This window comes from Orcinus orca, chromosome 10 (genome assembly GCF_937001465.1).
Source record: "Orcinus orca chromosome 10, mOrcOrc1.1, whole genome shotgun sequence".
Classification (NCBI taxonomy): domain Eukaryota; kingdom Metazoa; phylum Chordata; class Mammalia; order Artiodactyla; family Delphinidae; genus Orcinus; species Orcinus orca.
The window spans coordinates 63,802,033-63,824,645 of NC_064568.1; the positions used below are offsets into that span (position 1 = coordinate 63,802,033).

The 22,613-nt window shown below is 35.1% G+C and overlaps 1 protein-coding gene across 2 annotated transcripts in view; it reads right to left on the bottom strand.

Annotated features, from left to right (window-relative positions):
- Positions 1–22,613, bottom strand: part of HCRTR2 (hypocretin receptor 2) — a 119,422-nt gene that overhangs the window by 15,724 nt on the left and 81,085 nt on the right. For both annotated transcript variants that reach the window (XM_012532256.2, XM_004267773.3), the window contains exons 2-4: positions 18,913–19,091; positions 11,447–11,690; positions 4,082–4,197 (exon numbers count right to left, since the gene is read on the bottom strand). In XM_012532256.2, coding sequence (XP_012387710.1) covers positions 4,082–4,197; positions 11,447–11,690; positions 18,913–19,091 — 539 coding nt within the window. The remainder of the gene's footprint in view (positions 1–4,081; positions 4,198–11,446; positions 11,691–18,912; positions 19,092–22,613) is intronic.

Consider the following 22,613-nt stretch of genomic DNA (forward strand, 5'->3'; position numbering starts at 1 on the left):
TTTATTTTGTGCTAAACAGATATTTTCTAGTATAGCATTTTATTTCTGTTGTTGTTTTTTTCGCTACATTTTTTTGAGTTATTTTTTTAGTGGTTGCCCTGAGGATTATAATTAACAACTTAATCTGTTTAGATTAATGCCAACTTAATTTCAATAGTATACAAAATCTTTGCTTCAATATAGCTTCATTCTCTCCTCCTTTCTTTGAATTACATCTTTATACATTATAAGATGAAGATTCACAGTTTTATAATTATTGCTTTACAATATTATCTCAAGTCAAATAGGAGAAGAAAAGAATTTCAAACAAAAATATATTTATACTCTCTTCTATATTTACCTACATAGTTACTTTTATCTCTCTGTGTGAACTTGTGTTACTGCCATTTGATTCTGCCACTGCAATTACAATTTGCTGTTTATTTTCTCATACTAAACTGACTTGTTATCATCTAATGTTAATTATTTTAAGTTCTTTTTGAAGAATGTTGAAGAATAAAGGGCAGTAGATGAGCATGTGATAAAAATTGGAACAAGTTAGTTCTTTCAAAGTTTTAGTCTTTGGAAAATTGAAATTTAGTTCCAGACTCAAGTATCAGTACAGTTCATCCCCAGCTCCTCACACAGTCCCAGACACATAGTAGGTGGTCAATAAATATTTGTGGAATGAATTAATGTGAGTTCATATAATGAGTAAGATTGAAGTGTTGAATTATTTGAGAGTTAGAACTGAAAAAATTCTGTCAGGTACAAAAGAGTTAAGATTTAGTGAGCCTTAAAAAGAGGAGTTCTAGAGAAGATCCTGTAGAATTTCCAGACTGAATGAGTTCTCTGAGACACATTGTCAAATAAAGAGAATATTTAAGTCTTTGATTAGAGCAAAACATTGGACAATTCTTTTCATTGTAACCAAGCAGGACCCTATGGGGCCTTCTAGGGACAGGCCTTTCCCCCATATCCTGAGTTGTTTTACAGATGTGAAAAACCCCCACCAAATGGAAGAAGTTAACTACTTGATAATCATGAGCACATAGCCCCAGGCCTCCTGGAGTCTATGGATAAGGACTGTAATGTTAAGCTTTGTGACACCACCCTGTTACCTCACCATCAGCCAATCAGAGAATTGTACATAAGCTGATCACGTACACTGCGACACCCCTCCCTCACCTGGCTTTTAAAAATGTTTTGCTTCAGGGAGTTCAGGGGCTTTGTAGGCCATGAGCCACCCATCTCCTTCCATGGCCTTGCCATAAACTTTCTCTGCTCCAAACTCCAAAGTTTCGGTTTGTTTCACCTCACTGTGCATGAGGCTAATGAACTTGCACTAACATAGGTTTAAAATTCTTGAGAAAGTCAGACAAGGACAGACATTTTGCTCATTAATAATCTTACACTTAGATATTTCAAAGAATGTAACAGATTCCCTGCATCTCTGTAATTTTAAGCGAATAAGACAGTCCCTCTGTTTGATGGCTCACTTGATGTAGACTATGGCATACATAATGCCTTGGAACTCTGTTTAGAGACATTAACAGTTGGAATTTGATAGTTGCTCAAGCAGAATTCTACATAATCACCATTTGGGGTTAATTTACTTTATTGTGGCTGCTAAAGTGAACTCAGATGAACTTGCTGTTTTCTATTGCAATCTGTCTGTAAATGTTTTTAGTTTCACAGCCCAAGCATTTTACTGCAAATCTTCTGGATCATGTGGCTTGTACTAACCAGGACAATTCATCAAAAGAATGTGGATTATTTCTAAGCCTGCAATACAATTTTGAGCTTACTTTAGAGTTTGAGAAATGGAGAACTATAAGCTTAAATAATGAAGAAGTAAACTGGTTGAGATTTGGTAGTTATCTAATTATTTAACAAACATTTTTTGAATACTTTTTTGTGCAAGGTAACATGTTAAGTGTTGGGAAGATGATGATGAACGAGACAGATTTATGTACACCCAAGAAATTTTAAAGTTATGTCATTCTGTAAATAAATGAATAAGCAAATATAAGCATTTCTTATGTTTAATGCACACTACCCAGTAAAAATATGGAAGTAGGAAATGCACTTAACACTGAATATTCTTAGTCAAAATATCAATCTAAATTATCTTTATGCCTACATGCTCATCAAAGTTTTATCTTCTTCAAGAATTTTTCAAATTCTAATTTTTCTATGAACTTTGTTCTGAGTAACTGAGCAATGGATTCCTCTCTTTCCTCTTCTATCTAAACTTTCCCAGCACTTTCTCTTATTCTTCCACTAAATTTTTTCTTATAAAGTATTTATCAAGCAACTGATATGTGCTATGCATGTACTAGGTGGCGGGCTACAAGATCAAGGCTAGTGTGTACTGTTTCCATCTTAGTAGATTAGAGCAGACAGACAAATAAAAAGTCATTTTCATGTTACTTAAAAGTACTATGAAAGAGATCTATCTAAGAAAGTAGTCACAAACATCAATTCAACACATGCTTATTATTTTAGAAATATAAGCAGAATGAGGTGAAAGCCTAAATAACAGCATATACTATTATGATATTTTATTTAATGAGCACTTTCCATGCTTGAGGCACTTGAATTAATTCATCTAATAAGTGTGAGGTAGATGCTATGCACCCCTGCATGGCACAGAAATTTAAGTAATTGACAAAATTCCCACATCTGTTAAATGGCAGGGTTAGAATTTAAACTCATGCAGTCAGGACCTTGAGTCTGTGTTTTTGACTTCTGTATTATATCAGTTCTGGTCATTCACTCCCACTGGCCAGGTGGAGATTGTTAAGGAAACTATCCCTACGATGTGGAAAATCACCACTCATGGTTTACAGTGATACACATTTGTTATTTTAGTTACAAAGACTGGGGAACAGAATGCATTTATAAGGTCAGAAAAGAAGTGACTTCTTTACAAAAATAGAGGAAACAAAAACATTTGGAATTATGAGACAGACGGGGTTGATTGCTCATATACAAGAAGTAAAAGATGATCTTGAAAATCGCTTTGAATAACAAGGGTTGAAGAAGACCCAGATTAAGACTCATCCTCAGACAAAAACCAAATAAAAGGTTTATGAAATCCTTTAAATGAGTAAAGTGGCCCAGTAAATTCTTTCAGTTGGATAAAATATGTCAGAACAAACAGACTAAGTGTGTGGCTTTCCACAAGCCTGATAAGCTCAAAATACTGGCAATAAATTTAGGAAAAAAGAGATACATTTCTGAGAAATGTGGCATTTTAAGATACAATTTACAAGTACAAGAAGCTGAGTTATATTCTTTGTCTGTACCTTTACATGTTCGTCGATTTCCTTAGAGTCATGATGATTCAGCTTAAATGTCTCCTGGTCTGAATTAGATCCACCTCCACTAAGCTTTTCTCTGATCCCCTTTGCTTATATTTTTTAAGGTGATTTTTGCCCTGGAACTGTTTCCTTCCTCTAGACTATGAATTCACCAATGACACAGACTAGAACATTTAGCTTTTTATCAGACATGCATGCAAAAGTAATATAAATATTTGATGAATGAATAACTGAGTGAATGAATACATTCACTGAGTTAATAAATGAGTGAATGAATACATAGCAAAATTATCTAACATTTCAGTACAAATTAGCATAAACAATTTTTAAAATTCTCAATTCTGCTTAACTCTTCTACTGTTCTGAAAAAAAAATAAGATCTTTGAAGTTGGAGGTTTAACCCTATAATAAAAATGTATTACATACATCTCATCAAAAATGTATTACATACATCTTTACTTACAGTCTCAGGAAACTTTAAAGGAATTTTTATTTATTTCTCATAAAAAGTAAAATTTACAATATTATTCCTAGACAAAAATCAAGTCGATTAATCACAGAGGTTTAAAATTTAGTCATTAAGGCAGTTCATAAATAACATTCCCTAAATATCACCCTAAAAAATGCCTAGACATATGTTCATGACTAAGGCCTCATTATTTTAGAAGAACACACAATCCTTTGCTAAGCATATTATATTGGTTCAATTCACTCTTAAATTTTGTTTTTAAGGACATCCTAAGGAAAACACAAGAAAGTTATTTGAAATTACTTACCTGTCGGCACCAGAGTTTACGAAATATTTGCAGATAGGCCAACACCATAAGACACAGTGGTGCCATGTAGGTCACCAGAAAGAAACAGATGTGATACATCTTGGGGTAAATTTCACCTGGAATGAAAGTTAAAATAATAAAATATTATAATTCATAGACTTTTTAAAAGTACATCTGTCAATGTTTTGCCTTCAAAATTACCTTCTATATGATTTTACTGTTATGTTATATACACAAAAGGGAAAAATGATTTATAATATTAACTACTTACATTTAAGTACTAAATGCAAAGTCTTAATGTCATGTAATCTACTCAGAGAGGAAGAACAATTAGCCATTTCTTAATTTGTGTTACTACAGTCTTTCCAGTCAAGTATTCATTTATCAAAAAGCCTTTTTTTCTCTTAATTACATCTGTTTAATCAATAAAAATTAATTTGGATTGTCCAATACTTGGATTTGCAAGGAGGGACATTACTCAATCAAAACTTAATTGCTAATGTTTTTGTTAAAATGGAAAAAGACAGTAAACTAAGTTGATTCCTCTTCATTTCTCTCTTGAGAGATGAGAAAATATTCCCAGTTGTATCTCCAAATATGAATTCAGAAAGTTTTTTGAAAACTAAAACAGCAAACATTTGATAATGATTATTTTTATTGACCTACTAGGACATATACAAAATTCCTCTTTAAGTAAGTTGTGCACGTGTGTTAATGCATGTACTTTTAATAAAAATGAGATTTTTAGGGTTCTTTAAAATTAGATTTCAAACCAATATGGGTATTTTCTTTTTTTTGATATCCATCTTACTTATCAGGCATAAGCACATATAGGATTGTAGTGATTGCTTATTTGTCATTAATTCTATGTGCACAGGTAATACATATCACAGATTAGGGCATTTATAAGGAGTCAATCAATTGGCACTGTGGCTTAATATTAATTTTTAATTTTTCTAAAATATATTCATTACTGACTTTTAAAACACTTTAAGGGATATTTCCCTTTAACTAGTATTTGAATATATCACACTGATCAAGCTACTTTTACTTAAATGTAAAACAAGAAACAATATATCCTAAATGGATACCATAGACATTAAATGCCAATAATTTGATACAATTCTAACTAAATGCTAATAAAACAAAGGTTTTTTTTTTAATTCTAAAAATTACATAACTTATTTTGACTTTGATATTGGCAATGGGATTTGTTCTACACTATTATGGAAGGATGATGCTATCACTTTCATGGATTTTATTATTTTCGTTACTTCAGAAAATATGTAGAAGCATGAAGACTCGGTTATGTGGTCAAACGTGGTAAGAGCAATTTATACTGAGGATTAACCAATAATGATTATGATGATGACCATAATGACTGATAACAATTATTGAACATTCATTGAATTCTTACTGAATATATTTTCAACATATCAACATATCCTCATATCAATATGTGATACGTATTACCTGTGCACATAGAATTAATGATAAATAAGCAATCACTACAATCCTATATGTGCTTATCCCTGATAAGTAAGATGGATATCAAAAAAAGAAAATACCCATATTGGTTTGACATCTAAGTTTAAAGAACCCTAAAAATCTCATTTTTATTAAAAGTACATGCATTAACACACATGCACAACTTACTTAGAGAGGAATTTTGTATATGTTCTAGTAAGTCAACATATCCTCCACAGTATTGATTTCATAGTCTTGTCTTCTAGAGTTTAATATTCTTCTTATTTTTACTCCTAAAACTGTCTTCTTTCTCAGACAGATGTTTTTCTCCACTACAATCTTTAGAGCACACAGCAGGGTGTGTGTGCTACCAGGAGGTCTAAAAGACCAATTTGATGTGTCATTTTTAGCTTCTCTGGGGCCCAGGTGGCTCACATCTAGCTCATCAGCTTCAGTTTCTAACTTCCTTTCAAGTTTGTCCTGCAAAACAAGCCAGTTACATAAAAAGTGATAGAATCTGAGCAGCCTGACTGGAGGAATAGCAAACAGTCTTTCCCTTTGAAGTGCCGCAGCATTCAAAGTGCCATGCAGCATTTGCAGAGCCAATTTCAAAGGAGCTGGAGAGTGACCTCGGCACTTCCCAGGCACCTGAGTGGCTTTGAACTTCTATTTGTTTTGAAGAAAATGTCGTATAAGCTTCCCACAAAAAAAATATACCTTTAAAGCTTACATACCTGTGAATCCCTGATGTCTGCATCAGACAATTAAATTGAGTGAGTGGAGAAAGGTAGATTTGGTAGGTCATTTATTTTTAAACTGCAGAGATGGATACCATCGCTGTGATAACAGTCTGGAGTTTTAGACGGGAAAGAAAGCTCATTCTGCAACCAGTATATTTATAAATAGTTAGAAAAATATGTAATTGGCTGGTAAATGCATATTATGATAATGAACACCAACATAGAGAAAAATTGATCAAGCAAAATTACACTTGCAGGCTAAGATAGATTGTTTTAATAAAGAGATTATTATAGATAATTGGGGAAACATGATCGTCTTAGATTCCTCATTTCATGCTTAGAGTCTAAGCTAATTGAAAACCCAGAAATGCCATTGAAAGTTTAAATTATATGTGTTGAAACTATCTTTGAAGTTTCTCTACACTTGATAAGCAATATATTTAATATATTTTAAGACATATGTCTAGACAGTAGCTACATGAAATTTGTTCACTTAAGCATTCCCTAAATTAGAAAACAGCATTTTAAAGATTGACAACCGTTAAAATTTCGTGTCTCTACTCAACGGATGAATAGGCATAATCTGCATACATTATTGTATGTATATCAAACCAACAAATAAGGAGTAAATATGGATCTTTCTTTAGTCTTTGAAATCAGAGATTAAAGAAAAATGTCAGGTATTAGATAGATAAAGCTTAACTTCTCTTAGGTGAGTTAAGGTCCATTGTTGAGTGAACATGTTAATATAATTACCTAAAAATGACAAACATTTTCTCCTTCATGTTACACCTCTCAAGGATTCAATGGAAAATTAAGTTAAATATAATTTTCCAAATATTCAATTTGGAGAGTCTTTTCCAAGTTCATGTATCCATAAAAGTTTATCTGAATCTGTAATATATTTTATTATCTTCTCCCTAATAAGTGTTTTCAATAAATGTTCCTATTAATAAACACACATATGTATATACTTTCCAAATCTCATAATAGGCCAGATACCATAATTAGCTTGAATATAAGGAAGGGCTCCACTATTATTATTATTTTTCAGACCACCAAAGAATAATTTGGCAGTACAATCCAAGAGGAGGGAGATTATAAATCCCCGGCATCCAAAACAATGTTTGACAAACAGTACATGCTCATTAAAAGTTGGATGAATTACTAGTAAAACATATCTTGGTTTGAGTGGGAAAAGACAGTTAATTTCTTCCAATAGGATCTATCCTGTGAAACTATGCATTTACAAACCAAGCAATCAAGAAAGTATGGTTATAATTCTGGAAGAATTTTAAACTTTCAGAAGTGTGAATGGATGTGATTGATGCAAACAGTAAGCATACACAAAAGCATAATTTAAACATCATTAAAATAAATATTAACACATTTTATTTGTTTTTGAGTGTCAAGTGTGTCTGCCAAGAACTGAATAGTTTGTGGTCTTTTTTTGAACAAGCCATAGGCAATGATCAACATAATGAGTTGCAGAAGTAATGTATCCATAAAATATTACATATTTGTGGTCTTATTTCCAGTAAGACGGAGTTCTCAGTTATTTTGCACCATGAGCGAGACAGCTTTTGCAAGACTTTCCCAAAAGTTATTTGATAGATATGAATCAAGTGACCACATAGTTTACTGACTCTTTCCACATTGTAATATTGGTTGTAGGACCATAATGATATCTCTGTTTACTTTTATAACCAAATCATTGATTTAACTTAGGATAAAGATAAGAAATCAGTTTATGAGTTAATAGCAAATAAAAGATATTTCACAACAAATTTTTTAAAAATGGGACTAAATGGACTTTCAAAAGGTTTGAACTTTAGAGAGCTAACCCTGTAAAATATGATTGTCTATGGTGATTTTAAGTTGTGACTATCACATATATGTCCAAGCTTTAAAATTTTAAGTTAAACCTAGATTTATAAATAACTTATATTAACAAAGCTTATGCTAATGTAAAAATCATTAAAATAAACTAAATGTCTAATGAGCAGAATAATAAGAACCTGCTTTTAATTTTTCATATTCTTCTTAAGAACATGAAGTTATTGATAATTTCATTTAACATACGAAAAACTAATGTCACAGATTTTATTGCTTGATTTTGTGGATGATCAACTCAATTCAGCATCACTTAGCTTTTAAAATCATTTTAAGTAATTTTATGCTTATATAAAATCACTTTCAAATAGCTTTCCTAAATGACTTCTGAAGACTGAGTTTAGATTTTTAGGTATTTGACAATAATTTCTTTTTTTTAAGGAAAATATCCCTTCTATAGTTAAGTAATAAAATGTGAGAGGTTGGGATGCCTTTTATATATTTATATCTGTTGCTCAAAGTTAATTAGAAAATGATGCAGCTATTTACTTAATCATGATGACTAACAGGATTCCCTAGTTCTGCAATCCTTTTGCTCATGGGAGTTAATGCAACTTGATCATTCAGGGCAACACTAAAAAAAGGACAAGTTTATAAAATCAGTCCACAGACTTATAAATGAAATTAATTACCCAAATACTTTAGAGAAAATACTACTGACACATATTGAATAATAGGTGGGAATTTTAATCTAATTACCATCTCCGTAAACTTAAAGAATCCCAGCTTGTGAGTTGGAAGCTTCTGAAAGCAGCTCTTTTGCACCTTTCCTGTTTGCCCATTTCTGTTCCCCTCTAACCTTAAAAGAATCTAATTATAGGAATGAGATCACTAGGCAATTGAAACTAACTCCTGACTTATGCTCTCCTGAACACACACGGTGCCTTGTCTAACCTGTGGATTCTTTACCTAGATTAAAAGAAGTAAGAATGAAGAATTAAATAGTTAAAGAATGACTAGCTCTCTACCTCCAACAGCCCCCTTAGCAATCCTGCAGGCAGCCCACATGGGCAAGATAAAGAAGAGAGAGTCAGCCAGCCTACACTCAATGGAGAATGATGCAGAATCCAAACTCCTGCCTAGATGATACACTGAGATTCTGCCCCCTTTTTTCCCTTCAAAAACTGTCAGGGCTGAGCAGAATCTTTGGAGGTGGTCTCAGGACATGAGTCCACCTTCTCCCCAGATTGCCAGCTTTTCTGATTAACACACCTTTCCTTTCTACTGACACTTGCCTCTTGAGTATTGACTTCTGAGTGACGAGCAGCCAAACCCGGGTTTGGTAACACTTATATTTAAATGTGCTTCATAATATTGAGCAAATAATTTAATTTATGGTTCAGTTTCATCATGATTAACTAAGCATTCTGATCAAGAGATCTTTAGGCTCTTTTCCAAATATAACTCATTGCATAGGAATTAGATAATAATAAGAGATATGTCATATTTGGCTCCCAGCCCACCTTTTCCCAAACACAGTTCTTTAGACTGCATTCCAGAAGCTACAAGTTTGGACTCTCTTCCTTTCTTCTTCAAGGAATGGTGCCCATTGTGTGAGTTTTCCTGCTTCCTAGGACACCCTTTTCCCTCTTCCTTGTCTGGAAAAGCCCTGCTCATTTTTTTTTTTTTTTTGGTAGATTATCATCATTTAAATGGCCAAATTATTAAATTGTACATTGAAAGAGAATCACACTCATGCTAGTGAATCTCCACATTTTTAAAGTCTTTCTTAAGCTGAAAATAAGTGAGATACTTAAACATTAAGGCATAGTCAAATCAAAAGGCAAAACAAGTTCATTCTGAGAGAACAGAGTTCAAACCCTGAGCAAATGAACTGCCCCTTAAGCTTCCTCCCTGCTCATCTTTAATGCTTTGCTGAAATGTTAGCAGGTCCTTATAAACTTTTGTTCACATGGCCAGGACTGAGTCTGTCCTCTCACTTGTGCTCCTAGCACTTTGTATATAAGTATATTAAAATACTAATCACACTATAAACCTTTATTTATTTGCATTTCAGCCTCATTATATACAACGGGTTCCCTTGGGCAGAGTCTATTTCTCTTCAGGTTGGCACAATTTCTGGCATATCCTAAGTACTCAAGATGTTGTTTGAACATTAAATAAATGGGACCGAAGACACTTAAGAAATATTTCTATCATTCTGGAACTTTCTACTCATTTTGGTTTTGTCTTCATTGTTAATGGGGAAACTTGGGAAAAACTGAAGAAGATACAGAAAGAAATACAGCAAAAGAATTGCAATTGAAAGGAAGGATAAATCTCAATTTTTAAAAGGAGTATTTAATATTTACAGTAATAGATAAAGCAAATTTTGAAATTTTAATTATTATAGGTCTTTGGATAACATATGGAATAATCTCAGTGTCTTTTGAGTTTTATCTTGCTGCAGTGGAAACATATGCCTAATTTTTCAGTTCCTGATTTTCCTCTTTTCAGTGTTCCAATAAAAGAATCAAGGTAGGAATTAACATGAATTCAGAGATTCATATGCTTGAAAATACCAGGTCCATGAACAATCCTTGGTGTGCACTGCCTCTGTTGATACATCTTTCCAGTAAACAAATGCTTTCCTAATGTTTACAGTTTAAATATGAGCCATTGTAATATATTTACCCAGAAGAGAACAGATTGTTTCCTTTAAATTCCGTGTGATAATTTTGTAACTAGTGTTGAAATGCAGGATTATTTTATTTTCTTTCATCCTTTGCTGTGTCCAGATTTGTGCCACCACTAGGCATTGATAAAGGTGTTTCCACTATTACAGGAAAACCTCAAAGACTGTTGCTGAGAGTTTTGAACCAAAGGAGCATAAGGCCTCCTAACTTGATTGTTTAAATTTAACCACTGAACATATCAGATGGGAAACCAAAAAAGATTCGTAATTTCATAATTAGTGTAATTCTTAAGTCAGAAAATAATTATGCTAGTGATAAAATGTATCAGTTTACTATATTATGAATAGAGAAAACGTGTGTAGCTAATCTGACTCAGAGAACAGCATAGGTCCACGGGCAAGACATCCATGTTCCCAGGCCAGACATGGTTTTAAAATGAAAAATCCAGTTGTATTTGAAGCCCATTAGGGAACCTGACACCTGAGACAATACTATGTTCTACCATGTCATAAAATAAGTGATATTAACAAATGCCAATAAAATACACGAGGCCAGCTTTACAAGGGCTATGCAAATTAGATTTTCAATTTGCAGCTGTCATATAAATGCAAGGGCCACAATGGACTTACCGCCCCAGTGCTCATCACAGACTGTAAAGAGAGTGGTTTTATTGGCTAAGCCAGGGAGCATGGTGCTGCACTCCATGACGATGGCCTGAGGGATCATTATGATGCAGGACACAATCCAGATGATGACGATGCTGTTCCGGGCCCGCTTGGCTGTGCTCTTAAACATCAAAGGGTGACAGATCGCATACCACCGATCCAAGGCAATGCAGCTCAGTGTGAGGACAGACACAGACACTGACACGGTCTAGAGAGGAAAAGAAGGTAGTACAAGGGAAGCACTGGGTGTTACATGGACCACTCTCAGTACTTTTACCCTATCAGAAACATAGGCACACAGATAACCAGATTCAAAGTTGTCAAAAAACATTTCATGCAAGTGCTTTCTATTAAAAAAAGAAAAAACTCTGCCAAAAAATAATATTAGAAATGTATCAGGGAAAAGAATACCTTTTTTCCGTTAAACATGAAAATGTACTATACAAGCCTTGCAATCTTTTTTTATGCTAAATGTTTTAATCTATAATATGGCATTCTTTAAATAATGACAATCATGATTTTGTCTTGAAATTTTTCTATTGATAGGGGAAATCTTATCTTGGAATGAAAGAATAGTAAAATATATATGTTTAGTCTGAAATGGACAATTCTCTGTCACTTATAGAGAATAATACAATGACATGTATTTCGTTTAAATTATCATACAAGAATCTGGTTGAAATTGCATTTAATTAGTATTTTTGAATTATAGGTATCTCATTTCCTATTTTTAAATAATCAAGGTTATTTGTACATTAGTTCATTTCCAACATGTTACACCCAAAGAAAGGCATGAGTCACGATAAAAAATAATTCTCTATATGAATCTCCTTACCATAGTTTGCTCATTGCTGGAATAAGCAACCTGCCTCTAAAATTCAAATAGGTTCACCCAATCCAGATTTCTATATAATAGCACCACAAACAATACTTTAACTTGGAACTTTAAGAAAATAGTAAAGAAACACGTCAAGCATGCTTATCCCCACATGATCAGTTTATGTAATTATATTTAGTGTATTCTATACTGGATGATTGGACCATTGGTTCTAAAAAAATCAATTATCTCAAAACTCTCTCTTTAAAAACAAGCCTCTTGCTCTTTTCTGATATATCTTTTACAGATTTCTATTTATTTTCTTCTCAACATTTATAGTACAATTATTTTGTTTAATTCATTAATTTACTGTTTATCTTCTCTATTGGAACAAATACCAATGGCAGGAGGGACTGTTGTGTTCACAAAACAGTACCTGACACAGTGCTTGACGTGCTTAATAAATATTTTTTTGAATTAAGGAATAGTCATAAGCCTCAATCTAAGGTAATATACATGGCACAGTCATCTTTCTATATTTTTCTGTCCTAGTTGTACTGATCCCATAAAATGTGAATGAGCAGGTCTCTCTGCTTCTTACATCAGGACCTTCCTTGTCGATGCACTGACTGTAGGTACAGATGAGAGAGAAGGATCTAAGGGCTGGTCCAGCCCAGCAGGAAAGGCTCTGGGTTAAGGATTAAGACCACATATCCATTCTCATCTCCTCCCAGCTAGCTGCACAATATGGGTCCCCTACTTAAGAGCTGTAGGTAAAATGTGGATGGGTTATTGTTTGTTCATTTATTTTTCTATTAAATGAGTAAAATGATGGGATGAGATGCTTGTCAACTCTGATTCTTTTGATTCTCTTTGGAAAAGGCAGCAGAGTGTGGTTGGAGTCAATTCCACTACCAGGTTTCCTGGGTATGTACCCCACTGCACTTGCCAAATGCATGATCTTGGGTAAGTCACTTAACCTCTCTATGCCTCAGTTTTCTCATCTGTGTGAGAATGCCTGATAATCGTAGCTGTCCATGGAATTTTAGGAACCGTCAGTTGAGATGGGAAACACCTAGTCCAGGACTGGTATATAAATGCTGTGCAAGTGTTTGTTATTCCTTATTATGATTATGACACGATGATGGTCATTATACTATTAATATTCTCTTCTATTCCTGAGCTTGGAGTTCTAGCTTTTAATAGGAACAGACTGCTTTTCGGTGAAGTGCAGTCATAGAAATTACAAATAAAGGTGTAAACTATGCTAAATTCTTGGAGGCTAATTTCATTTTAGGTGTAATCCTAAAGGGATGAACTCTACCAGAGAAGGCTTGGTTGATGGCACTTGGCAATTCCTTGGTGCTGCCTCAGAGAGCATTCACACCTCTTTCTCAATTGTCCTCTTCTCCTCCAACTTCCATTTCTTCCCTGAGAACGTGTCAAGCACCCAGTGTCCTTCCATACCCTTGCCAACCTGGGAAAAAGACAGTGGTCTTCTAGCTCTGCACAGTTGTCGTTTCATAGTTGCTGAGCCAGGGCTATATTTATGCTCTCTAGCAATTAGAAATGTAAAATGCTCATCAAGACCTAGTGTTTTATTTTTCATGAATTCTAATCAACATGGGTGAATGGGATAGAAGTAGTGTGTTTCAAATTCTGAAGTCATTTCTATTAGTTCCCTCTACTGTTAGATAGTAATAATCAATTCAAAACAGTGCACTTGAGAGATGGCTGTCCAGTGTCAACAGTAAGCCAAGGTGCAGCGCCTTCTCATGAGAGAGCATGCTGGTTCGGTTAACCTAGCAGTAGAATCCATTGCATGGACCATTGACCATCAGTGATTTAATAGTTACTGTTTGAGTGCTACGTCTGCTGGTGTATAATATACTCTAGTATACAATTAGCATCCAATTTACATGATTTTCTTGAAGGGGATATATCATAAGTGATATATGATAAGGCACCTTATCATAAGTGATTATAAATGAGAGTTTTGTTGTTGCTTTTCACTTGTAGGAGTGCACTTAAAGGTGCCTTTTTCATTGAGATTTTAATATTAGCTCAAGTCAGCTTGATAATAAATCATTTGAGAAATGAATGTAGTGCGAACCATGAACATTGTGAGTGAAGTGAGATGATGTGAACTTTCTTTTGCTGTCGGTGCTTTATATTGCACCCATCCTATGAGTACCCTGTGTTCAGGGCAACATGGGAAGCTTTCTTTGGTAGAGGACTCAGTTTCACGCTAGCATATAAATGTGACAAAAGGGACTCAGAGATCCATGACAAGTAGAAATGGAAATTTTGCCAAATCACAAGTTTGGATGACAGGCATTAATGGATTGGAAGGTGGAGAAGTGTGACTGAGAGTGAGGGAGCCTGTCTCATCACCCGACACCTAAAACTCAGTTGGCTTTCGTTCTACTTTTGCTGGCATTTCCTGTGCAGAACCTCTTCTGCAGTTACAAAAAAATGTCATTCTGAAAAAGCAGTCAACTGCTCCTGTATGTGTGAGAAGAAAAGTGAAATATTTTATATTTTTTCTAGAAATTCATGATAATTATTCAGCAAATAGCCCAATAAATGTTACTGGTAGTAGACCTATGGAGTGATTAAAGATATAAAAGGGATATTTTAATTAGTTAGCTAAGTTTTATTATATTTGTAAGATTTTTAAGATTGATGAGAGTTTGCTGAAGTCTTACAGCATACCACTCATAAATCTAAAGGTTGCATTGAATTGTATTTAGAAGAAAAAGAACATATAAATAATAGGAAATTAGTAAATGTCCAAAGAATCTTAAATGCAACCAAATAACCTTAAAATTTGGCTGGGTGTTTTGTATATGTTTTTAAATACTCAGTAGGACATAAGTATCATATGAGGGACCATTGGTTTCAGAACATCACCATTAAGGGAAAAAAAACTACTCAGATGATTGGCTTATTGCACATTGGCCCTATTCCTTCTACTTGGGAAAATTCTATGGAAAATGGACAATAAATATTGAGAGAATTTGGAGATGTGAGTTATACCAGTGCCTCAATATTTTTGTGCGTTTACAACTTTCCATCAAGAAGTAATGTTGAATGAGGTAATGAATGGGTCAGATCTTGTGGTTATCAATAGTTTTGTCCTTGATCTATGGTGAAGAGGATCAACTGTTGATCCTCTGTTGTTTAGTCAAGTTGACTAAACTGGACACTTTATAGAGAAGCAGATAGAAGCTATCAAGAGATGAAGATGTTCTTTCAACTGTAAGACTTGTTAAGTTGTGCTGCTGGAAAGAATACTGTCATAATGAACATTAGGAGAGACCCATGCCCTGCCTCATTCATGTTTGCACATTGCTTTCAATATGTCCTTGCATCCACGTAAGAGAATCTGGAATACCTAGTCTATAAGAAGGTATTGCTGTGCATTAGAACAGGGCTGCACCTATTACAGGGTGATGCATCCCTCTCCATCACCCCACTCTCCATCAGGGAAACTTCTGGTTTGCAGAGAGAACAACTCAGCCAATAAAAGATTCTGGGCAACTTAAGCCATCTTAAAACTTAAAAAGATCCCCCAAATTTCCCCCTGGGTGGTTACTGGAACCAAGAGAAATTTAAAAAACTTTCTGGAAGCACCACAGAAATGGTGACATATTAGAATTCTCTGCTATTTATGATTTTCCCAGTGTCTCCACGTAATCATAAGACCCATTGCTTAGTGATTTTTTTCTATGGTGATATTTTTCCCTGTTGCTCAATGTACTCTTTCTCTCAAAAATTTTTGCTATAGTTTATTTTTGTAACCCACTCATGATTTTCAGACGACTGACAAAACTAGCCTTGCAGTTAAACTTAATGCTTGCAATGAGGCTTATAACTTTCATGGCATTTCCCACTTAGTAGTCTATCAGTGAGGTCTGGCCTAAAAATGTATTATTTCTTTTTATAATGAGTCATTGTAGAACTATTGAGGTAAAGGTCTCTTTGTAACATTTCAGATCCAAAAGCCTAATTTATATAATTTCTAATAATGAGCTATTTGTGGTCTCTCTCATCTTTTGTTTTTCCCAAGACTTCAGTTTTGGAGTACTTTTAAGACCACAGCAAAACTGAGGAGAAGGTACAAAGATTTCCCTATACCCCCTGTTCCCACATAGCCTCCCGCATGATCAACATCCCCCACCATAGTGGTACATTTGATATAATTGGTGAACTTACATTGGCACACCATAATCAGTACACTCTTGATGTTGTACATTTGGACAAATGTATAAGGACATGTATCCAACATTATAATATCCTACGTTATACTGCATTATAAATCCTCTGTGCTCTGCCTGTTCATCCCTTCCAACCCCTGACAACCACTCATATTTTTTACTATCTCCATAGTTTTGTCTTTTTTCCTAATGTCATGTTATTGGAATTATGCAGTACATAGCCTTCTCAGATTGGCTTCTTTCACTTAGTAATAAGTATTTAATGTTCCTCCATGTCTTTTTTTTTTTTGTGGTATGTGGGCCTCTCACTGTTGTGGCCTCTCCTGTTGCGGAGCACAGGCTCCAGATGAGCAGGCTCAACGGCCATGGCTCACGGGCCCAGTAGCTCCGTGGCATGTGGGATCTTCCCGGACCGGGGCACGAACCCATGTCCCTTGCATCAGCAGGCAGACTCTCAACCACTGCGCCACCAGGGAAGCCGCCTCCATGTCTTTTTATTGCTTGATAACTCATTTCTTTTAATCACTGAATAATATTCTATTACCGGGTTGTACCCCAGTTTATTTACCCATTCATCTACTGAAGGACATCTTGGTTACTTCCAAGTTTTAGTAATGATAGATAAAGCTGCTGTAAACATTTGCATGCAAGTTGTTGTGTGGATGTAAATTTTCAGGAATGCAATTGCTGGATCATATGTTGGGACTATGTTTAAATTTGTAAAAAAAAAATCAGTCTTCCAAAGTGGCTGTAACATTTTGCAGCATTCCTACTAGCAATGAATGAGCATTCCTGTTGCTCCACATCCTTGCCAGCTTTTGGTATTATCAGTGTTCCATAGTTTGGCCATTCTAATAGGTGTGCAGTGATATCTCATTATTTTAATTTGCATTTCGCTTATGATATGTGATGAGGGACATATTTTCCTATGTTTCTTTGCTACTTGTATATCTTCTTTGGTGAGGTGTCTGTTAAGGTCTTTGGCCCATATTTTAATTGGGTTGTTTGCTTCCATACTGTTGAACTTTAACAACTTTCTGTATATTTTAGATAAAAGTTGCTTATCATCATGTCTTTTGCAAATATTTTCTCCCAGTCTGTGCCTTGTCTTTGTATTCTCTTTACATTGACTTTTGCAAAGCAGCCATTTTCAATTTTAATGAATTCAGCTTATCAGTGATTTATTTCAATCATCAGGCTTTTGGTGTTATATATAAAAAGTCATCAAAACACCAAAGGTCATCTAGGTTTTCTTCTATGGTATCTTCTGGGAGTTTCATAGTTTTGCATTTTACATTTAGGTCTATGATCCATTTTGAGTCCATTTTCTGAAGAGCGTAAGGTCTGTATCTAGATTCAGTTGTTCTAACTTCCCCAACTTGTCATTATTGGGAGCATATTGTCATTTCCTCCAAATCTTATGAAACCAACTGGGAGCCTGGATGGAATAAATATCGGGAGGTGGAGGGTGGTCAAGGGAACAAGTAGGGAGTGGCCACCATTTCACTCACTGTCCAATTGCTAAAGAAAATCCATGTCTTTTAGAACTGTGGCCCTGGACACCAGCTTGGGAAAATATAAAGATTTTAGAGCTATCAGAATATCAATCAGAAAATTATTCTCTGGAAGTGTTTGTTCTTAATTTCTTGTAGAGAAACTAGTTATAGGAAAGCTGTTTTCAGAACTGAAAAATAAAACATCTAATTCTGATGACCATGACTGATGTTTACTGAGAACGTACTATGTTTTTATAAGGTCATTGTCTTCCAGAGAGCAATCCCTATGCCAAGTGGTTCATATAAATTATCTAAGTAAGCTAATCCAACCACCATAAGAGATAGTTATAATTAAAATTATTAATCTTTTAAAATAAGTGAATCTCAAAGAGCGTACATATTTGGCTCAATAGCATACAATAGGTGAATGGCAGAATAGAGATTGCAAAGATTCTCTACCAGATTCCCGGTAGTTTAATTCAAAACCTGCACTATAACCTGTTCCCTGTACTGCTTTGATCATATAGCTTTTGATTTCTCAGTAGTAAATGAGACAACTTATAAAAACAGATAGTCCTCAATTACTTGGACTGGGAAAGGCTGAATCATTAATTTGGTCAAGTTCCTTATTTTATAATCAGAAAATTAGAGACCAAAAATGTAAAAGGTTTGTGCAGCACTTATTGATGACTTGAGAATTCTAACACTTTATTTTTACCCAGAACTTACCTTGTTTACCTGGTATTACTTTCCTTAAGTTTACCAGTTCCTTAAGCAAGTATATTTCTCTCTTAGCTCACTAGGTAATTTACCAAAGGGCCATGAATATAATTGAAAATGACTATACTTTTTCAGTAGTTTCTGTGTTTGAACCCCAAAAGTGTGAAAAATAATTACCTGTAAATAAGGAATCACTTTACAGAGGGATTGTCCAAAGAACCAGGTCTCAGTGATGTCCACTACTAAAGTGGCTGGAAGGCAGGTGATGGTCACGAGCACGTCAGCCAGAGAAAGGTTGACGATGAAGTAATTGGTCACCGTCCTCATGTGGTGGTTCTTCCACACAGCCACACAAACTAATTTGGAAAGAAAAAGGAATAGTAACTGTTATGGACTGAATGTCTGTGCTCCGCAGAAATTCATATGTTAAGATCCTGACTGCGCCCCCCTCAAAGAAGATGTGGTACATATATACAATGGAATATTACTCAGCCATAAAAAATACTGAAATAATGCCATTTCCAACAACATGGATGCAACTAGAGATTATCATATTAAGTGAAGTAAGTCAGAAAGAGAAAGACAAATACCAAATGATATCAGTTATATGTGGAATCTAAAATATGACACAAATGAACCTATCTACAAAACAGAAACAGGCTCATAGACATAGGAACAGACTTGTGGTTGCCAAAGTGGGTGACATGGGAAGGAATAGACTGGGAGTTTGGGGTTAGCAGATGCAAAGTATTATATATAGAATGTATAAACAACAAGATCCTACTGTATAGCACAGGGAACTATATTCAATATCCTGTAATAAACCATAACGGAAAAGAATATAAAAAGAGAATGTATATATATGTATAACTTAATCACTTTGTTGTATTGCGGTAATTAACACAACATTGTAAATCAATTATACCTCAATAAAATAAAAAGATCCTCCCCCACAATGTGATGGTATTAGGAGGTGAGTCTTTGGTAAATGATTTGGTTGTGAGGGTAGAGCCCTCATGAAGGGCATTAGGTCCTTATAAAAGGAACTCCAGAGAGATCTTTTACCCCCTTCCACCATGTGAGGATACAGCAAAAAAGCTGCTGTTTATGAACCAGGAAATGGACTCTGACCACTGAATCTGCCACAGTCATGATCTTGGACTTCTCAGGCTCCAGAACTGTGAGGAAAAAAACTTCTGTTTTTTATTAGCCACTCAGTTCATGGTACTCAGTTACAGCAGGCTAGACAGACTAAGACAGTGACTAAACAAAGAAAATAACTATTGATGAGGGAACACCATCAAGCTAATTGGTACCCCTGCAAATCCACAAATAAATATTGCCAAGGGAGATAATTTAAGGCTGTCCTGTGTTTTCACCAAAATGCTCAATATGTGTGAATGTTGAATATATGCTTAAAAATCAGTTCATTTACCTTGCAAGACATTTTTCAATGGATCATAAGGCTGTGTTTATTTTTACTTGATTTTGAATTTCATTTTCCAGGAGTTAAAGAGCAATCTTTGATTTATCGTTCTACTCCTTCGGTGGTCAGCAAATACTCAAGAAATATTTACTGAGTTGAGATGAATTAGGAGTTCGCTAGTTTTCAATGAACTGCAATGTTTGCCTCATCCATGACGTTGACCCCTACCTGCTCCCAAACTCTGCCTTTGGGACATTTAAGAGATGAAGAGGCTTAAAGACAAAGTCAACAAAAAAAGTCCTTACTATTGCCATATACTGAAGTGGATGGTTCGTATCCTTAGATCGTTTAACATCAATGACAATCCCAAGGGAATTTATCATTACCAATGTTTTATATATTATGACGTCAGTGAGACACAGGAACTTGTTGAGGACAAATGGCTCATAAAACACAGAACCACAGTTACAACTGGGCTTATACACCAAGTGAAGAGCTGGTCTTTCCACCACACTGGCTACCTTCTTTTGTGAAAATGAAGGAGTTATATAAAAAAGCACATATAAATTCTAGAAACTCAATCTCTCTCCTTTCTATTACTCTTGATGGCCTCTTAACATCAGCTCAGATGAAACACACTTTCTCAGCCAAGCCTTCCTCCCTTTCCTTCAGTGTATCCCCCTGTGTAAAAGTTGTGCTATCTCATTCAGCTTCTCTTTATGGAAAGAATACATAGTTCTTTGATGCTCTGTCTGCCCTCTGAGATATCCAAAGGTTACATAATCACTGGTTCCAGAACTATATAGGTGTAAGCACTGCTACCCACATCTATTGATGGGTTTGCTTCACTGAAAGGAACTGTGAATTTACCTGGGGTATCATTACCCTGTCAGAGCTGTCGCTTATGCACCCAAATGATGCAGTGATTAGTAACCTTATGCAGTGAAGAAATAAAAGCACATTTGTTAAATTTAAGTCACTGAGTGAGGATTCCTTTTTGACAATTATGCACCAGTTTATTATGACTTTCATATGCTGAAAAATGCTTTTACTAGCTTCTGAAGCTGAAATTACCCTCAGTCACCAACAGATGCCAATTTAATGAAATACCTGAATTTCTGAGGATTTAATTGTGAAAACTTCACATCTTCCTTTAACTCCAGCACACAAGTACCAAAACCTCAAGTGAGCTTTATTAGGGTAAATCATAGTCTTTATTATCTGAAAATTCTGCTGCTGAATTATTTATTTCTCAGAAACGCTTGAAATGCTCACACACACACACACACACACAAACCCATCTTAGCAGTCGACTAACACATTATCACGGCTTGTTATGAGAAAATTGACAAAAAACATCACACTTCTGATCCTTGGTCAATAAATGGTCCAAATGGTGCAATTTGGGATCTAGAAAAGAAAACAAGACTTAAAAAGTGCAATCCATTCTAGTTTGACTCCCTATTCTCCCTATTTTGGAGGTGAGGAACGGCAATGCTGGGAGGACAGTGTTAATGCATGATGTCTAAGCAATGTGAGAACAAGTAGATTCTCAACCAACGTTTCTATAGTATTTACGATGTGCCATATCCTGTTCTAAGCAATTTAAATTATTAATCTCCATAATAACACTATGGAATGATTATTGTTAATATCCCTGTCTAACACGTGGAAAACTGAGGCTCGGGAGGTTATGGAACCTATCTAAGGATGAATAGCTAGTAAATGCCGAGCTTAGATTTAATCTTATAAACTCTGCATGCCATTCTATTATATACCAGCATCTATCATTGAAGCAGAAGGTGGAAGGCAGCTGCCAGCCTTTCTTTGGCAGGACTTTAACATACATTCATAAAATTCTGGAATTGGAGATCATTCAGTCTAACTGGATGCATAAATCAACTCTGCAGTATTCCTGATTCATTCTACTTGCATATTTTTAATAGTAGGGAATTTATGACTTGCTTAAGCCCTCAACTACGTTTTGTGTTGACTTTACCTACGAGCAAGTTCTTGTTCATGTTGAGTTGATATCTGTTTCCCTTTCAGTTCCATTCATGGGTTCTTTATTCTTTCCTGGAACCCAAGGAATAAACCTTATCTATTTTTTTCTGCATTGTACCTGTATTAGTTTCCCAGGGCTGCTTTAACAGAGTACCATAGGTTGGGTGTTTTAAAGCAACATAAACTTATTGTCCCACAGTTCTGGAGACCAGAAGTCCAAAACCAACGTGTCAGGAGGGCCAAGCTGCCTCTGAAACCTGTAGAGAAATTCTTCCTTACCTCTCTCACAGCTTCTGGTGGTTTGCTGGCTATCGTGGCCTTCCCTAGGGTGCAGCTCTGTTTCTTCAGTCTCTCTCTCCATCATAACAAGGTGTTCTCCTGCCTCTCTGTATTCACATGGCATCTTCTTATAAGGACACCAGTCATATTAGATTAGTGGCCCACTCTA